The sequence below is a fragment of the Nilaparvata lugens genome, chromosome X (assembly GCF_014356525.2).
Source record: "Nilaparvata lugens isolate BPH chromosome X, ASM1435652v1, whole genome shotgun sequence".
NCBI lineage: Eukaryota > Metazoa > Arthropoda > Insecta > Hemiptera > Delphacidae > Nilaparvata > Nilaparvata lugens.
In genome coordinates, this window is record NC_052518.1 from 90,788,366 (window position 1) to 90,809,582 (window position 21,217).

The following is a 21,217-nucleotide window of genomic DNA, read 5'->3' on the forward strand; positions in this document are numbered from 1 at the left end:
AAACGTTCTCTTGGTAAATCATAATCAGTGAATTTTCTCAAATCAGAGAGTTTTAATGATGAGTGACATGGAAAATACTCCATAGCTTTCCACTTATCATTGGAAGTCACGATTTCTTTCAGGATAAATATTGGTTTTATTGAATATTTAGGTGAGAGATATTTTGGATAAGGAAAGTGACTCACCGAATGGATTCTTTGCAACGATTGTTTCAAGAGTTTCAAGTGGCTCTGATTCACCTTCCGCGTTGACAGCAGCTACACGGAATTTATATTCGCTGTCAGGTGTCAAACCAGTTACTTCCATTGCTGAAAATCAAACAAAATAATATAAGAACAATGATAATTAAACAGAGATATATGCGCGGTTTCACCAACCTTGATCAAATATAGCCTAGCCATGATCAGTTAGACCATAAAAAATTGACTGTTCATTCAAACATTCCACCAACCTCGGGATTGATCAAAACTCCGTCGGTCAAATCTGAACATGGTCCACTCTCGTAGCTGTACTTTTCTGAAGTTGACTAACATGTTAGCTGGCTTGCTATTGGCTACATCTGATTGTGATAGATGGAAATTAATGAGATATTGTAATTATTCAAATGCTAATGAATTAATAATTATTATTAAACGAAAATCAAAATTAAATTCTTTAATATAGTAAATGTAGTAACACCCCATGATACTTAATATATCAGTTATGCTGCTCATATTCAGAGGGTAATTTGCACTGAATGCCGTTTCTACTTACCGACAGACCGTCAAAAAGTCAGATTACTGTACATTTTTCTGATTTGACCATCGGATAGACTTTAACCATATTCAAATGCCTTGACCGAGGTTGGTGAAACCGGGCAATAGTTTTATTTATGTACTTGAAAGTATAAAAACCTCTTATGTGAGGTATAATTGTGGGCAGAAATTCTTTGAATCTTTTAAATTTATCTTTATTATTACATTTTATTTTTGCAAAATGTGTCACTCTAATTATTGTTTATAAGAGAAATTATGGTCATGATTTATTGAAAGTAGCTGTAAATTTCACTGCAGTTATGTATGGGGAGAAATCAGTGGAAATGATAGGAAAGCGTTGTTGTCACGTTTCTTCTTCCACCGCCTTCTATAGTAGATAAATGTGATTAAAGCTATCACGGATATCTGGTATAATATTAATTGTTGATCCTTTTAAATAGTTATTAATTTTATATCAAATATATAAATCTAGCATAAAGGATTTTTGAGAGGAAAGTTTGAGAAGAAATTATGGCCCGATATGTGAAGAAGGAGAATGGCAAATTAGAACCAATAATGAAATAAACACCATTTTACAAGGAAGGGATATAGTACGGTATATTAAGTATAGAAAAATTAGGTGGTTAGATAATGTGCAGAGAATGTAAGAGAACAAAATGGAGAGGCAGATGCTTGTTGTAAGAATGGAAAGAACAAGAAGAGGCCGCTATAGAACTCGCTGGCTGCAGGATGTTTACAAGGACTTGACATACTTAGGAATGAGGAATTGGAAGAGGCAGGCTTGTCAAGGAGGACAAGGTCCACGCAGGGATGTAGCGCTTCGTAAGAGGAAGAGATAGAATAGAAAAATTGGCAATGGTGCGGCCTTGGAAAAGGATAGAGCTATCTGTTTTGTCTAATGACAGGCAATGATAGCAAACCGATGTTAATATTTGGAACGTGGAACTCCCTATAGAGTGATTCAAGATTTAGTTTCAGTACTCAAGTATTCAAGTAAAGTATTTATTAACGAATTATTGTGCTTAGTGTTCATGTTTTAGAGTTCTAGCTGTTCCAGTCACCAGTGCACTTTTTTGTTTCCTCTTGGGCTGTAGTGATATTCAATTCAAACTGACAGCATTGGTTTATGTATTTATTTATTAATTTTCATACAAAAAATACGTGAGGCAAACAGGTAAAAAGCCAAAACTTGCCTCCTTAACACAAGTTACACAATACAAATGCTATAAAGATATAAAAACCTATACATAAAAAAATAGTTGAATAAGGAGTAGTGATGTTATTTATGATAGCTGACAGTTTCAATCTCAATGAACACAAACGATGATATGATTTAAAATAATTCTATTCTTGTTTTTTTATTCTATTCTACTCACTTGGTTCAGTTGAGCGGCCACAAGGTATCCACATACACTTGTTGGGCTCAAATCTGTCAACTTGGTAATATTCAATTGGAGTACCGCCGTCATCCTTTGGTCGTTTCCACTTCAGCTTACATCCCTCTTTATGGATGTCTGATACCTGGTACATAAGCACACCAACTCAAAACCTTATCTATGATTATGGATAATTTGGAGAACAGATTCGAAAATTATTTTTTCCCATGTTAAAAAAACATATAACAAACTCAAATGTAGCTGAAATCGAAATCGTTTATATGATGATAATATTTCGACAAATTATCTTACACGTTTATACTATTATCATAGAGGGAAGGTAGCATAAGAATTGATCGTCATAGGATCTCTTCACACTTAGCTAAGCTATGCTGAAATACTTCCTATCTACCAATATCAAATCCAAGCTGCGAATGTAAACGAGACAGATTCGTAGCTTGGATTAAAGATTGGGAGATGGGGCGTATTTCAGCGTAGCATAGCAAAGTGTGAAGATCTCTTCAAGAGGGAGAGAGAGAGATAAGTATGTGAAGATCTCTTCATACTTAGCTAAGCTATGCTGAAATACTTCCTATCTACCAATGTTAAATCCAAGCTACGAATGTAAACGAGACATATTCGTAGCTTGGATTTAATATTGAGAGATGGGACGTATTTCAACGTAGCATAGCTAAGTGTGAAGAAACCCTTAGATAGACTTATCCTATCGATTCTATATACTATTACTCAGAATTGATTTGTAAACTAAGAACATTAAGTGATGATTTCACCTTGGTTCAAACGTCTCCAGAGTTAGACTCTTAGTTTAGTGCTAAACATCAACTATCATCTCAGTGGAAATTTTCAAAGTCGATTATTGAACGATACATTGGAAACTAATAATGATAACTAATCTTTCCCTACACATAACTGACATCAAATCGAGACCTCTAATAAGTCTTTAGAGGAATGGATTGTAACCAGTTTTATGCCAGAATCTAATATTTCTCAAGATGACATACTTGGAAGTAAAAAATGAAAATTAAAACAGTATTTCATATTATTCGTTTTCAATCCTGTTTTTATATTCAACTGGATAAATTATGATTGGAGATGATACTTTTCTACCTAATAACTGATCATATAACTTTACATTGGAATTATGCTGATTGTTCTATTCACTTCTATTGATTTCAATTTCCTGATACACACATTTCAATTCCATAAGTAATAATAAATTGATCAACTCAGTTAGGAATGTAATTCAAATGAATGGATCATGATGAATCTCACAGCCTTTTGAAGAGAATTAAATTGAATGTTTGAACTCCAATCTAAAACAATACCTAAGCTTTTTTGTTGAACATCAGGAAAATATATTTTTTTCTTAAAAACTTATTTGTTTCATAATTGGTGTAAAGGTGCATGTACATTATGTATAATAAGAAAAAGGCATCCTAAGTCTGAATCTAATAGAAAATAGAAGTTAGATTTTTGTTTTATTAGTATTCTTGAAGTAGCCTTTATTCTAAAGATAGGCATTTGTTGCATACTACCAAATTAATGAAATCTTCTACCTATGAAATTTTTTAAATAGGAATTTTTCTATTTGTGTTGATATTTACCTGAAGTGGACCTTCAGGTGGAGTGGGCTTGTCAGTGACAATCACTTCGACAGTGACCGAGTCCTTTCCAGAACTATTAGTTGCTGTAACAATGTACTCTCCCGAGTCTCCTCTTGCAACTGGTCGAATCACAAGCTTGGTATAATAATCAGGGTTGTCAACCTGAACGTTCTTTCCAGTCCTGTTGAGAAAATATCAAAAGTATTATTGCAATATAATACTAACCTTATCTTGGACTTTGTCACTTATAGATTTGGAAGGAAAATAGCACAAGGACTACCTTATTATTTCACCTTTCAATGTTATTACATTAGTGTCATTTGCATTGTAAATAAATAAAATAAATAAATAAATATACAGGAGTGCCAATGATTTCATCCTTGAATTAACCTACTAATGTATGATCACGTGAATGAATAACAGAGGAGTTTCAATGACTACATTATTCTATATAATTCTACATACAAATAGGATTATGTCGATGAGTAGTAAAGTTCTTTTCATAGATAAATTGATCTCACCTGAACTATCCTTGAAACCGTCAAATGGGAGACTATCGAATGCTTTGATTAATCATTCTGCATGACTTACAAGTGCTGCAAATTCCCATAATTTATTATTCTTATTCATAAATTATTTTTTCCCATAAAATACCTTCAATTTGGCTTGAAAATGCTAAGTTATTTTAAATGGGTTGTTGATCTGAAGTTGAATTACTTCACAAGGTAAACAAAAGTAAAGTTTTTTCGGTTTAGATATAAATAATTGAGCTCCAGTAATGCTAAAATTGCGCCCTTCCCTTTGACTGCAATAATAAATATCTTCAAATACTATTATACAATAATAGAAAATTGATCGAAATAATAATCACCTATTGTATGATGTGATGTAGAAGACTATAGCATTTTTGAGCATTATAATAATTATAATGCTCAAAAATGCTAGTCTTTATTATGGTGGTGTCAATTATTGTGGTGTCAGATACATTAATATATTAAAAATGTATATAAAAATATGAAAAAAATAGTGATATCAAGCTCTACTAGTACCATCGTGTTACTTCAAGATACTGTTGTACTAGTGGAATAAATCGAAATATCAAAAGATTAGGAATAATCTACAAGTTTTTTGAATTGCATGTACATTAAAGTTAGTCCCTACTGTTGATGATATTAGAGTGAGTAGTTCCAGGTTTTCCCACTCTAATAGCTTGGGAAAATCATGTATAACATGATAACCTATACATTAGTGTACATTACATTGAACTTCAAGTTAGACATACTTAAGATGACTACGCCTCACTTTCCGATCATGAGGTCAGTTTCAAGTGTTTCTATGTTCTCATAACATTTATTCAGTGAAACAGCACTAGAAGTTTTACAATATAAGTGGCACTTACTTGAGAGGAATACCTCCGACACGCCACTCGACGTGGGGAGCTGGTTCACCAGTGACGTTCGCATCAAACTTCAATGTTGTGCCAGCTGACAAAACCACATCCCGCAGGTTCTTCCTGTCAATTCTTGGGGCCACTGAGGAAAAAATATTTTTTTTTAATTTCAATAAATCTGGCAGAATCGATAATTTTTTCCAATAGAAGATTAAAATTGTAATAAATACAAAAATATATCTTCATCAATGGGAGAGCCTCATTATTTGGTGAAAAATACACCGAACAACAGTTTACTAGAAATTGATAATGATGAACAACTGGAACTGGTATATCAAATTGTTCGATCAAGCAGTGGTTTTATCAATATCAAGTGATTTTCATAAAATATAAAAAATGATTGAAGACATAATTTAAGTATTAATAACGTCGGTTACAGCTAAAATATGTAGCGATACCGACAAGTAATCATTAACATCACACATGATCGATTGACATGGAAAAAATATCAAACTTGGAAATACATATATTCAATGCCAATAGAATTTGTTCTCAATCAATCAATATATCAAAATAGATTCATAATTGATTATTCGTTCACTCATGTTCAATACCAATATAATGGGCCATATGAATAAAGTTGAGCATTTGCTTATACTTCTAAAATATGGAGCATATGCTTCATTTTCTATGAATAAGCATAAGCAAAACCTTTTGCTCATGCTCATAAAAAAAATATATATATATATATAAATAGTTTGAGCATTTTCTCAAAAGTAAAAGCTTATGCTCAAAATTGGATGAATAAACTAGAGCATTTGCTCAACTTTAGAAGCAAATGCTTCAAAAAAGGTGAGTCTAGTCTGAAGCAGCTTTTCACCTTTTGCTCAAAGTAAAATGGCTCAACTAATTCGTGTGAGTAAGAGGAAACTATACCAGATACGATCACAACCAATAGTTGAGAACAATAAAACTCTTTTTAGATTCAACCATGATATATAATATCACCATTATTCCTACAAAAGAATAAATACAAAATATACCTATCCGATATAAAGATAGCCATCACGGAATAGGAAATAGGCATTTATGAAGATGAGAGTGTAGACGATCATAAGAAGGCTATTGAGATTATATTATGCTGAATTGCTGAAGATTATTATAGAGATGACATGTTTTCACGCTATTATTACAAAATTCAGAACTCAACTAATCTAAAACTCAATTCGTGGATAGAGAACAGAGCAGACGATCAAACACAAGTGGTGTCTATACTTGCATATTTAGCGCTTACGTGAGCTATAAAAACAAAGTAAGGCCACAAAGGCGAATCAGCTGATGAAAAATCTTTAAAATACGTGAGCATTTGCTCCAGAGTTCAGGAGCATAATGTAAAAGTATAAGGTAAAGCTTATTCATATAAAAAATGAGCAAATGCTTATGTTTGTACCTAATACTCATGAGCAAAACCTTATGCTCCATGCTCATGAGCATATGCTTTATTCATATGGCCCAATGTGTTTTCTATCAATACATCAATCAATCTAACAATACTCACAATATCTTGGTTTGGCTGTAAAAGGTCTTAGAGGCATCTCCAGGCTCACTCTGTCCTGGTTTGTTGACGGCGATCACTCTGAATTGATAATCGTTACCCTCAACCAGACCACTGACCACGGCTTGAGGAGTGGGGCCTGATGTTTCAAGGGCCTTCTCCCAAATTCCTCTGCAATCACAGCAAATAATGCTACAATAGTTGAAAGACACACTAGAACAAGATAATCTTGTAGAATAAATAGAAATAAAAATCTCAGTACCTTTTTTTTCTTTAAAAGAAAGACTTTTTTCTTTTTTTACTGAGATTTTTATTTCTAATTTCTATATTGAAAGTAGCCCTAGCTCTTGTAGAACTATGTTGCTATTTCTGAAAAAATTGTTCATGATAATTATTTATATGATATCTGGCTGGCTCAGGTCTAGTGTCTGAGTTTTCAGGTCGCACCTAATCAATTTTAGAGCCTCATAATATATTACAACAAATTAGCATGACCTTGCAATGAATAACAATTATTATTGAACGAAAATCCACATTGAATGCTGTAAATCACCATGAAGATTTCTGCCACTGCAAATATTAACAGCAGGGTTAACAGCTAGATGGATAATTGCAGTATCAGAACAAGTCTTCTGAGTGATTTAGAACATTTAATTTGGATTTTCGTTTAATAATAATAGTTATTCATGATATCTATCTTTGATTGAAGATTTGTTAGTTTTTTGAAGTGTAAATTGTTATTTTAATAAGTGATAGTAGCGTAACCTACAATTTAATTTGGACTGTAGTGAAAATTTGAGAAGGGAAAATTTTGGGCATAAGCCTGTTGTGGCTTAGGCACATACGGCCATTAGCCTTATGTGCCTTCTCACATAAGTGTGATAATATAATTGTACATGACTGAATAATAATTATTCATTTATTAGCATTTGAATAAATGTAAATTCTCATTAATTTCCATCTGTGGGTAAGAATTATTGACCTTTAATGGATTATTTGATGTCATAACCTCATTTATTTGATGACGTTTAGCATAGAAATACTCATGACTCGGAAGAACCTTAAAATGAGTGGCTTTGCTTTAAAGCTTTTCTAACGTCTCCGCATGATTCATCCATCCATCTAAAGAAGATGGTCGACAATCAATCTAATAATGATTGTTTAAATGTAGGTTATAAAACTGAAGAAAATAATGTATATTTTGATTTATTAAGGGAAAATATGAATAATAAATTCATGTAAATCTAATAGCAAAGAAACTTACCCGTATTTATCTTTCTTCTCAATGATGTATCCAGTAATTGGAGATCCACCATCAGACTCAGGCTCCTTCCATACGAGATCAGCATGGTTCTGACTCCAATCAACCACTTCAGGTGCTCCTGGTGAACTTGGAGGAGCTGAAATTGAAAATATCATGAGAATAAAGAGGGAGGAAGCTTATGAATAAGTAAAACAATCAAGATGAATATCCATTAGTAGATTGAGAGTTTAGTATGAATTGAAAATACTCCGAGGCTTATCGTATTCGATAAAACAAAACGTTTTTATATGATCAAACATTTGACAGACATTGATCGAGAAATCAGGAGATCATGAGAATACCTAGATCTAATCCAGAAATGATTTGTTACCATAACATTTATGACGGTGGATTGCACTTCAATTTGATTAAAAGAATTCCAATTTTTCTGACAAATTTTCAGTGACTTTATTTTGGGTTGTAATGTACAATGGCCGATTGAAAAAAGGGAATCAATTATTCATTACAGTGCTTTAGATATTCAACTGGGTAGGCAATCTAGCATAGCCTAGTGGTTTGAGCCATTTAGTCTACTATCGCTGCATCGATCATGGGTTCAATTTCTATTACAAATAGTATGCATTTTATATTGTAATCCACCACATCATTAGTTTTCACACATCATTCTTAAATTCAAATGTAGTACATCTTGAAAAAAGAAGTACTGTTGACTGAACTGGCTCTTACTTGACATGACTTGACTAAATTTAACATGATAACGTCATTTTAGTTCATTATTAGTGATTTTATCAATAAAGTAATACGAATACGAATGTGATGAACAATGATTAAAAAACTGTGAACTAAACTTGATGACTATTGACTAGAACTGAAGTAATAATGATTTATTTATCAGTATAAATAAATACGATACTCACAGTGAGGATCTTTAGCGATGATCGAAGTGAATGTCTCAAGAGGCTCGGAATCACCTTCCTTGTTGCAAGCTTTCACTCTAAATTTGTACTCGTGGCCGGGTATGAGACCTGTCACATCCATTTCAGGCTCCTTGGACCTGCCAACCGGCAACCAAATGCCATTGTCTGGGTCGTACTTCTCAACCAAATAGTTTTCTATCGGCTCACCACCATCATCTTTGGGTTTCTTCCATTTCAGAGAGCAACCATCTTTGTGAACGTCACTGACTTCCAATGGGCCTTCGGGTTTGCCTGGTTTCGCTGCACAAAAACAGATAAATATGTTATTTTGTAAAATAATAACTCTTTAATACTTTCTCTATTCGTGGGAAAATAGTTTCTCCACGAATCAAACAATCATTAAATGTCATAGGAAAATGCAGTGAAGGGTTTGAGCAGTGAAGAGACAATTAAAGATAATAATTGTAATAATGTAATAATACATTTACATGACATTGAGTTTTAAGAGAACAAGAGCCATTCTCATTGATGTATTTAGAGCCATTTATGTATTGTAACATGAAAGAGAATCACTTCCTTTTGGATGCGAATAATAGGAAAAAGCACAACTATGAAACTCGAAAAAGTAGAAGTACTTGTGTGTTTGAATATAATAAATATATAAATACACTTTTATATGAGTAAACAACTATGATCCAAGTAGAACTACTTGTGTGTTTGAACATAATAAATATATACAATTTTATGTAAGTAAAAATTCTGACATAACCTCCATTTGGCTTGAATTATGGGGAGGGTTTTATATTTGAGAAAATTTTAAAATAAATACTTGAGATATATGACTGATTAATTTTTTTTATTGCGGATGATGCCCACATGAGCTTTTCTGCTTGTCGTGGGTAATTGGAAGTGCGAGGGTGAATTATGAGATGATCAAACGTTCATGCCTATTCGATGGGATTCGAACCCGCAACCAGATAGCACAAGCAGACTGAAGGGTGCAACGCCTTGGTCAACTCGGCTATCTGGCCGGCAAAGAATAAATTATCTTGATTTATGAATTCAACAGATAAGCTTGAAATATTGACCACTTATTGAACAAGCAATAGGTTAATAAACAAATTGGAACTAATGAGTTAATTAATGGACTAATGCCCGGTTGCAGAGTCGTTATATAAAATCAAACATAGCAATGTGAGACATAGTTTAAAATCACTGACATGAATGGTTGGTCGTTACACCAACCATTTATCACCATATTTAGCGATTTGGAGGTTATAAATAACTTTAAAAAAACGTAAAGAGAGACAAAACAATTTACTTATATACAGATGTTTTATATACAGAACATCTTCCAAAAAAGCTATAACAACCTCTAAAATTCATTTGGCGCGAGTAGATAGTGGATTTAACAGCAAGACTTCGGGCCCATAACTTGATTGACAGTTTCTAGCTATTGAAAACATAAATAAGCTCCTTCTGACGACTGTGCAACAGAAACATGTGTCTAATCGGGTGTTTTTAGTTTGATGTGAGCTATAGTTTACTTTGACGTCTGTGCAACGAAAAGTGGAGTTATGGCTTCATAAATAAGTTAAATGCCTGTTTTCAACTTTATGTGACGACTCTGCAACCGAGCATAACTCAGTTAGGTTTTTTAAATGGATGAAAAATTGAATCGGGAAAATAATGTTTGAACTCATCAAGCGCTCATCGAATTTTATTCTAGCTGTTCTTTCCATCGTCAATATTTGCTGAAGACTTTGCGGTGGTCGATAGCATGTTAATTTGGATTTTTGTTTCTTAATGCTTATTATATAGAATATACTTACAAACAACAGTGATCTCAACAGTTGCAGTATCTGTTCCGTATTTGTTGGTAGCAGTGATCTCATAGGTACCAGTATCTTTCCGTTCTGGATTCTGGTGAGAGAATTTGGTATAATTTGGAGTGACATCGATCTCTCGTTCACCATAGCTGCTGATGGGTTTGCTGTTGAGTGTCCATTGAATATCTGGGGGAGGCTCACCAATGACCTTGGCATCGAGTAAGATTGGTTCTCCTTCTCTCACGGTCAAGTTCTTCAAGTTGCGCTTATCGATCTTTGGTGCCACTGGAAAAATACGGTGAACATTAGTAGCTTGCCTTCTTCTGAACTATTAACCAGTGGCAACCTCAAGTGTTCAGATGAAATTATAAAACACAAGTACTAATAAGAACCTCATAACAATCTACAACAATTATAGAACATGAGTGTAGGTCAAGTTGTTACAACCAATTCAATAAATAATATTGAATACTATTATATTTTTCCACTGTTTTTGCCCTAAAGAATCTTCAAATTATCCTAGAATTTTATTCAGGATCTCTCATTCTAAGAGGAGCAGATTCTTTATTGATTCATACAATAAGTACATCATCAAAATGATAGGGAGTGAAAAAATAAGGTAGCCTTGTGCTATTCCTCTCCCAAATTTAGGTAAGGTTACACTATTCCGAAATAGGTTAAGTCTTGTTGTTGTTCACTTCACAAAATTTTCAGTTCATAATTATTTTTACAAAGTACATTTTTAAATTCATATTCTTCAAAACCAAACATAGAAGAAATATTTCATAATATTATCACTTAAATAGGATCAGATCTGCCTCCATAGCAACTCATTCTTGTGTTATATTAGTTATTTTTGAAAGTGTACATCGAAAAGTATGTTCATAATAGCTAACTTGTGTTCACTCGGTTTTCTATTAATAAGAATTTTTTACATGTTTAGTTTACCAAGTTTATTCAAAGAAATATCTCTTGATTTCTAAAACATGGGATAAAACTATTTTTCACATGTTTACCAAGTTTATTCAAAGAAATGTCTCATGTTTTCTACAACATGTGATAAAACTCATTCTTGTGTTGTATGAAATATTTTTGTTGCACGTTAAGATTGATTAGTCTTATTAACATTTGGATCATAATAATTATGAAGTTTGTGCTCCAATTATTGTTTGTGCTCACCTGGCATTTTATATTATTTTTATATTTAAAAGAATGGATGGATAAGATAAAGCTTTTGAAGTAGAATGATGCAATCTCACATTGTGAGCACCAATATCACTATCTATATCAATATATTATCTAAATTCTTATCTACATTTGAAATTGTTTGTTTTATTCTGATGTTTATATTCAGATTGATGATTTGGTGTATAAATTGAAATGGACATAATCTACATAATATTTGGACAATTTAACACAAAATGAGTAAGAAGAAGTTTTGGGCAACAGCATGTTTTTTTCTTTTCCGACTACTGTACTGTTCGCTCTATCCAATAAATAAATATCAGCACCATGTTCCCATGGTTTGTAATATTGTGAACTCATCTTCACAATAGTATAAGTGCTCACATTGTTAACATATTAGAACGGATGAGAGAATTTTTTTTGAGTGAAATGATGCAACTCACATTTCCTGGGTTTGGTGAGAACAGACTTGCTGGTACCACTGGGTTCTCCAGGTCCAGCCTCGTTGACAGCCCTCACCCTGAACTCATACTCAACTCCCTCGTCAAGATCCTCGACCTTGGCTTTTGTGTCGGGAGTGTGCAGATCCATGGCCTTGGTCCACTTGGGACTTCCCTTCTCTCTCTTCTCGATGACGTAGCCTGTGATTGGTGCTCCACCGTCGTTGGTGGGAGGCAACCATTTCAGGTCCACGTGGTTCTTATCCCAGTCGACAATGTCAGGCGTGTCGGGTGCACCAGGTTCGTCTGTCAATAAAAATACAATTGTTTCATTCAGAAACTTGGTAAAAATCAGATAGAAAATTCAGATAACATCAGATTACAACAATTCAGATAACATCAGATTACAACAATTCAGATAACATCAGATTACAACAATTCAGAATACTATACAAGTCTTCAATTTGTTTTCCATCACGAACTGCTTATTAGTAAATCACTTTTTTGCTATAAAAAGGAATGACAAGCAGTCAATTTTTCACAATAAATGAATTTATTCACTCACTGGACAACGAGATCTTTTGGCAGGTCCCCCATTTTCCTGGTTGTGAAAGTAGTGAAACTATGAACGTTTCTGTGTTGTGTGGAAGGTGAGGAACAATATTATTGAATAGTTATGAAACTTTATGTATTGTGGGGTAGGTGATATTGTGACACTTGTATAGCATAAGGCATGTTTTCTTTTGTAAAATGAATGAATCTCTAATTTCTAAACAAATATTGAGTAGGGAGCTAGAGATATGGTGGCTGTATAATATCTGAAGTGATATTGTTGCAGATAATATTATACAGCCACAATATAAGATAAGAGAATTCGTGAGAGAGAGATAAGCCATTTACACAGACACACATAGATTTTTGAACGTAAGATTTTTGCCATCCTTATGAATTCTATTAGATTGAACATAACTTGGCAAACAGATGATGTGTGCATGGGTTTGCCAAGTACCGTTTAATCTGGTAGATTTGATAAGGAAAGTCCAAATATCGATGTACGTGTAACTGGCTTTACTATTCAGCCACCCTACTTACTTAATAAGAATTAAATATTTTCACAATGCTACTTATAAAAAAATCGAGAAAGTAGTTACTCCTATTTCATCCTCAAAGAAGAGAATATGTTATATGTACAGGCTGCTACAGAGATGCATTTATCCGTAAAAAGAGTATCAGTCTCAAATAGATGAATTACAAATTGTAGAATGGACGTTTTCACATATTCATTGATTGTGGTCCGAAATTCAGAATTGTCTTCAAATTGGCTGAGGATCTGCTGTGTGGGAGAATTAGTCAATCAGAGGACAATTTTGAGTTTCGGCAAATAAATGTTTGACGACAATCGTCAAAACGGTCTAAAGGTAATAATATATCAAATAGTGGAATGACAAATAGATAATACACTTTTTGTGAAATTTCATAAAATTAAATATGATATTATATAGAAAGTGAAAATGATCAATAATTTGACTCAAATTAAAAATTAAATGTTTTGCAAAAAATAATCATTCTTAAGAAACATTTTTTGATGCAAGGCTACGAACAAGTAGCTGTGGGGAAATTCATAGTGCAAAACTTTAAAACATAATGAATGGCTGATTATTTGAGGTTGTACAGAAATCTTCATATAATAAAATGTCAGTCGACTAGAGTAGACAGAAGGATGTGACTCACAACAAAAAGGTTTTCCTCTTTTGAAGTAGAAAAATTGAACATTTCTAAAGTTTCGTTTGGAAATTTGGAAAAATTGTTACTGTAGTTGAAAACCTTATTTGTGAATATTGATAAATTATAGAAATTCAGGAAATAGAGTAGTAAAAATGAAGTGACATTTGAAAATTCTGTTTGGAAAGGTTAAGCTAACAATTAACTGGAATTGTAACTGTAGTTGAAAACATTATTTATCACTATTAATAAAAAATAGTAAATGCAGCAACTAGAGGGAAAAAATAGAAAAGAGTACGTATAGGAATAATTGAATCATTGGCTAGCCTGCCTTTTAGCATTGAATATATCACAGTATTGTACAATTTGATGGAATAGATTGGTAAAAAGAACTCACCGAATGGATTCTTGGCAACGATAGTAGTTTCGGCATCCAATGGTTCCGATTCACCTTCATTATTCACAGCCATCACTCTGAATTTGTATTCTTGACCTGGTACTAGATTTTCCACAGCCAGTTTCGGTTCTTTTGAACGACCAGCGGGGACCCAACGACCTGAATAAACACAATAGATTGAAAAATGTAATGGTTTTTTGAATAATTTATTTACTGACATTAACGGAATAGTGCAAATATAACATATATGGAGTGTTATATTGAATAATTTGCATTGCAATGAAACAAGCTCTGACCCTATGGTCAGAATAGGAGCTTTATATTGTTTTCCTTTGACTTAATCATTATTTGAGAGATGAACAAACTCCTACACTTTTGCCATATTATATTTAAATATGTAAGATTCAAGATTATGATATAAGTATATAGATTAGTTATATCGATATATCGATGATAATGAGACGTTACTCTATTTTTGAAACTTATTTTTATTATCAATTATTATTGATATAATCAATTATTATAATTGCAATTGATATAATTAATTATTACAATTTATAATCAATTATTATTGCAATTGGATTCAGTAACATCAAAAATAGACTACAGCGGTTGCAATCAAATTCAAGTTTTTCAAACAAATGATTACATTTTTAATTTTATAAAAATTTAACCAGACAAACCAGCTGTTTACTTGATAATCCTACTCGATATTAATCGATATACAATATTGATTTTACCATCGATACATCAATATCGATATTATTATTGACATTGCGATACAATCAACAAACTGTAACATTACAATAATGATATTGAATGAGTAGTCTAACAGAATATTACTATAAATATATTTTTGATATGCCTATTACTATTTATAATTGTACTACGATTATTGCAATCGATATATATATATATATATATATATATATATATGAATATATATAATCAAGTCGACCTTGGCGAATTAATGACTTGATTAACATCTAGTGTGTGTGTTTCAATTTGATTAGTTGATACCCAAATAAACAACTATTACAACGCGCAGACAGTGAGTTAAACGGTAGAAGCTAAAGACGTGACTTACCAGTTTCAACGTCCATTTTTTCAACAAGATAATGATCAATTGGACTTCCACCATCATCTTCAGGAGGACTCCACTTGAGATTACAGCCTTCCTTATGGACATCGGAGATCTTCAATGGTCCAACAGGTTTGCTTGGTTTGGCTGTAAACATGAGGATTAATGTAAAACACCTATAAATAATATAGATAGACAAAGAATTTTTATTTTTCAATTCAAGCATACAATACAAATTGAATACACTAGATACAAGTTCCAACAAAATAATTCAAAAGTAATACAATCAAAAATTCTTGGCATAGCCGAAGCCGTCAGGCAGAGTTGATAGTTATTACACCTATAGAAAATCAAGGTTTAGTCGGGCAAGACATACTCCAAGAGCAACTAAATATCTTATTTTGTTAAGATTTATTTTCATCCATTTTCATATACTGACATTTTATGAGATGATGAAAATTTATAAATAAGTGAACTGATAACTAATGGAGCTCTTATTTCAGCAAAGTTTCGTGTTATTTCATATTTCACACGGCAGAGGAGAGATATTTTAAATAGTTTGAACAGTCTTGTACTCGACTTTCACGCATGACCGTATCATTACCGATTTTATTCTCTGTTATAAATAGGTATAATAGTTATTATTAGGATAGACTCCTACCAGCGAGCAAGCTGTACTTTTGCTGGTGGTGATTTTCATTTCCTTTATAGTAAATGTTTATGTCTATTGTTCAATATCATATTGTATATTTCATGGAAATGGAACAATAAATTTGATTTGATTTTTTTCAATAGCATGTATAATTTTGTAACCAATAGTACATAAAAGGATGAACGAATGAAAGCTCACCAAGTACTGTGATCTCAATAGAAGCCTCATCTTTGCCAGAATCATTCTCGGCCTTGATGGTGTACGTTCCAGTGTGTTTCCTGGTGACACTTCCAATGGACAACTTGGTCTTGTAGTCCTCGTATTCGAGGTTAACAGTGTCGTCTGCATCGAGACGCGCCTTATTTCTGAACCAAATCTTGGTTGGAGGCGGCTCACCGGTGATCTTCACATCCAGCTTCAGGTGTTGGCCTTCTTTCAGAACGATGTCCTTCAAAGTGCTGCGATCGATCCTTGGAGGAACTGAAGCACGAAAACAAAAAACACATTTAAACCAGTATTACGATACAATTATCACTCTAAAAAACTGTTGGGCAATGAAAAAATATGAAGAGATGAACATGGAATTGATTTTGGGAAGAACTGAAGCACAAAAACGAACATAAAAAACAGTATATGAGAAAATATTCATCACTCTAAAAAATATGTTGAGGAATGAACAAATATTAGAAGGTTAACATTAACCCGATTTTGGGAGAAACTGCAGCTCATTAAATAGAAATATCTATAGAAAACAACATATGAAATGATGGATCACCAGAAAAAGTGTTGGAACATTTGAAAATATGGAAAGATGAAGAATTACATGGAATTGTAAATTCATATTTCAACTGTCGTCATTGTCACCATATAATATAATATACTTAGTTTTATATTATATTATACTATTCAGTTAACCTGCTACGATTCCATTCAATTTGAGATGCATTAGACGATAAGAATATTAAAAATTGGATGATTGAAATATTCGAAACTAATAATTGAACGCTGTTAATATTTAAGTACAGTTTGATGAGTTGAGACAGGGCTGTTCTTCAGAATAGAGTAAAATGACTTTTTATTTGATGAAGTGGATTAGTTTGGACAGTAATATCTACTCTACCACTGCAATGAATTGATCAGGAAAGAACAATTATGAGTCAGAGTGAGGACTTATGAGGCTTCCCTAAAACTTAGGGTACAGACACACTGAAGGCGGAGCGTGGCGTGGCGTGGCGTGGTCAGAGAGTTCATGATACACACAGGAAGCGTCTGAGCGTCAAGCGTCAAGGGCCTAGAAAATGGAGTTGTCTAAGTTTGCAAGAACATTGCTTTGTGGGAACAATTAGTTAAAGTATTGGATATTAGCTAAGCCTGCTAGGTCAGATTAACTAAGATCGTCAACAGTTTGGTGAATATCACCATCAATTACATAGAAAAATGAATGAAATGGATTAGAATAACCTTACTTTTGATTTCAAAGTGCAATAAATAAATGTTCTCTTTTGAATAATCGAATAATACACATTACAGGGGAATTTGGGCAAACATTAAGTATACTATTGTGCTAGATGGTGGGAAAATTTAGTAGAACAAGTGCATTATTATGTACAAGAGTAGACCGCAAGTATGTACATTAGTAGGGCACTCGCACTTGGACGCTCCGCTTGTAGATGCTTCAAAAAACAAACCAGCTTGTTCCAAGGTTTGACGCCACGCTCCTCTCTGCGAGTAGACGCTTCCAGTTTGTTGCAACTCATTACTTAACATGATATTTTTCACGACACTCCTCAACGCCACGCTCCGCTCCACTCCGCTGTTAGTGTGTTTGTACCCTAACCCTTAAAACTAGACTAAACTGAATTAACGTGCTATTGGAGTGAGGATGGATTTATTGTATTATTCATGGATAGCCTACATTGAAGATTGTATCAATTATGTTTTATTTGTAAAATTGTATACATTATGTTATTGAATTAATATGATCTGAATTGGATTGTAGAGGGAATGGAATAAATACTAACCATATCTGTCCTTGCAAGTGATTGGATCACTTGGCTCACTAGGTTTACTCTGTCCTCCCTTGTTGACAGCGATGACACGGAATGTGTACTTCATGCCTTCAATGAGATCGGGAACTCGTCCTTCGCACTTGTTGCCAATAAGCTCGACACCTTTCTGCCATTTCGAGCTGTACTGATCTTTCTTCTCGATGATGTAGGAGGAGATAGGGGCGCCGCCATCGCTGGCTGGAGGGGCCCACTTCAACAGGACTGAGTGTTTGTCCCAGTCTTTTCCGTACGGCTTTCCAGGCTTGTCAGGCTCATCTAGAAATGGAACGTAAACAATTATTATTGAAAAATCACTGAATATTAAAAGTCATTGATGTTTTGTTCATCTCAGTTCCCAATGCATAGTGTTACAGATTTTAAATCGAAATGATGGTGGCAACACTTTCAACATTATTATACACCTTTATTTATCTTCTATTTATATACCTCTATTACAGACCTTTATTTATTCCTTTATTATATACCGATCTTTATTTCTGTGGCTTGATGCAAGAGCTAACTATTTGCTTAACAACATGTGTTACCCAGTGCATAGTGTTACAGACTTTGAATCGAAATGATGGTGGCAACACTTTCAACGTTATTATAGACCGATCTTTATTTATGTGGTTTGATGCAAGAACTGCCAATGTCACTGAAAATTTCAATTTAAATAGGTTGCTTGGTGCAAACCTACCCCATCAAAAAAGTCAATTGAGAGGTAGCTCTTGTCACCTATTTGATCCCTTGGTAGCTGCAGGTTGATTGATTGAGTACTTTATTTATGTAGATTACAATATATACTGACTTATACACTTGAATACAATAGCTTACAATACAGCAAAATCATAGATGAATTTACATAATATAGACTGAGAAAATAATTATTGAACTGTATATGATATGAAAAAAGCAATTTGGAATAACTATAGATAATATTGTTATGCATCTACATAAATTGGCGGACCTTTGGACACATCAATGTCCATTCTCCGGAAAGAATATTCACAATATCCTTCCCACTAACTCTCTACTGAAAGGTCACAGATTCATAAAACTACCAACACAAATGAACAAAACTAATAGAACTGAACAAACTGAAAATAACAGATACGATACAAATGAAAGGTAATCCGTGTGCTATTTTTCTTCCAAATTTGGGTGATGACACAGTCCAAAATAGGGTTAGTCTTTCTAGATTGTATTTATGGATATTGCATATGGACAGATACATATCGAAACTCGAAATCGAAGGCCAAATTTAATTTCACTTGAGTTAGGGTAAAGAGTTGGGAAATGTACTAATTGAATTCTATCGACTGTAGAATGACTGTTTCGATCAGTTGATTTGATCTCTAGTCACATTCGGGACTTACATTTCTGCAGTAGCTTATATCCATGCCTCATAATAATAGCTACTTAATGTGTTCTATTAGATTGCATTTTTTTGAATTATTGTATCAGCCATTCAGTGAAACATAAATGTAGATTATTGTACTATACATTGAAATATATTCAAAATTTATAGTTTTCATTTTTATTTTGGACTAGAATATTATAAAAATTGTACACGTGAAATTCTAACCTTATCTTGGACTTTGTCACCTATGAATTTGGAAGAAAAATAGCACAAGGACTACCTTATTATTTTATCTACCAATGTTATTGCATTGGTGTCATTTGCATTGTAAATAAATAAAATAAATAATTATTATACATTTCAAGGCATTCAATAAGAAGACTTCAATCAATTATGGAATTGTGACTGTCTGCATTGATTCTCTAATAAATGTGAATGTTACTTCGCTGAGAACCAGCATAGTGGATAATTTATTGGTTTGGATAATTGCGATTTGATGTTACAAGTTCAAGATATACGATCTGTTATTCATGTAATATAATAAATCAATGCTTCTCTCCTGGTTGGAATTCCCAGAAACGATGCACAAATACATAATTTACTTTCCATAAAAAATAAATAGAATAAATAAATAACTAGCAGATTACTCACTGAATGGATTCTTAGCAACTATGGAAGCATCGGCTTCAAGAGGCTCAGATTCTCCCTCTGGATTCACAGCTTTGACACGGAATGTATATTCTTTGCCTTCATGCAAACCTGTGACCTGAAAAGTGGATATATTTTTTGTAATCCCAATTCTATAAAGAGAGGTTGTAATGAATTGCATAATTCAAATGCAACATAATTACCATAATTACCATCTGGAATTAGGATCTCGATACTATTTAATCTGTGATTGTATAGAAAATAATTCAACGAAAATATTCTGCTCAAGGAAAATAGCTTGGTAGGTTAATTACTTGAATTTTTTAAATGGGCTTGGAGCACCTCATTACCTACGCTGCTACGCTGGAATCTTATGCAAAGTTCATCGATAAAAAAGAATAATATGCATACGCATACCAGAAAATCTTGTCAAAAACCTGAAAACATTTTTGATTGATTTGAAAAAGAACCATTGAAATTTGTTCCGTGCCATATAGTATATGCATTATATACATTATTATGATACACATTATTTACATTATTATACATTATGTACAGACATAAATTATAATAAAGGTACGATTTTTGAAACAAGATTATTCAATTTCTAGCACCCTCACGTCAGATAAAATCAGATGTTGTGTATTATTAGCTTAAATTTACAATCAAGCTTGGATGCATTTCATCTAACATTGAAGAGTTTTTTGAAAAATTTTTTCTTCAATAATCAACATCGAATGAAAAACTAGTGATATAAGAAAATCTTGAAGTTTCTTTACGAAATACTCGGAAAGGATGATACGATTCTGGATAGTTGAACAGTGACTGAATACTACAATGCCAAAATGAATTTGAAAGTGGAGAAATAACTTGAAAATGAGAAACATACAAAAGAATTAGATGAGATAAGAAGAGTATCATAAATTGAAGTGGACAGTTGCAATTGAAATCATGTGAATTAAAATTATTGTAA

General features: G+C 33.0%; 1 protein-coding gene across 1 annotated transcript in view; it reads right to left on the minus strand.

Annotated features, from left to right (window-relative positions):
* The window catches only part of LOC111043958 (twitchin), a 226,797-nt gene that overhangs the window by 56,998 nt on the left and 148,582 nt on the right, over positions 1-21,217 (minus strand). Inside the window, 15 exon segments of the mRNA XM_039442103.1 lie at positions 186-308; positions 2,132-2,276; positions 3,757-3,937; positions 5,156-5,288; positions 6,705-6,726; positions 6,728-6,872; positions 7,966-8,101; positions 8,883-9,182; positions 10,715-10,996; positions 12,340-12,642; positions 14,456-14,614; positions 15,543-15,683; positions 16,387-16,668; positions 18,210-18,512; positions 20,248-20,362. Coding sequence (XP_039298037.1) covers positions 186-308; positions 2,132-2,276; positions 3,757-3,937; positions 5,156-5,288; positions 6,705-6,726; positions 6,728-6,872; positions 7,966-8,101; positions 8,883-9,182; positions 10,715-10,996; positions 12,340-12,642; positions 14,456-14,614; positions 15,543-15,683; positions 16,387-16,668; positions 18,210-18,512; positions 20,248-20,362 — 2,770 coding nt within the window.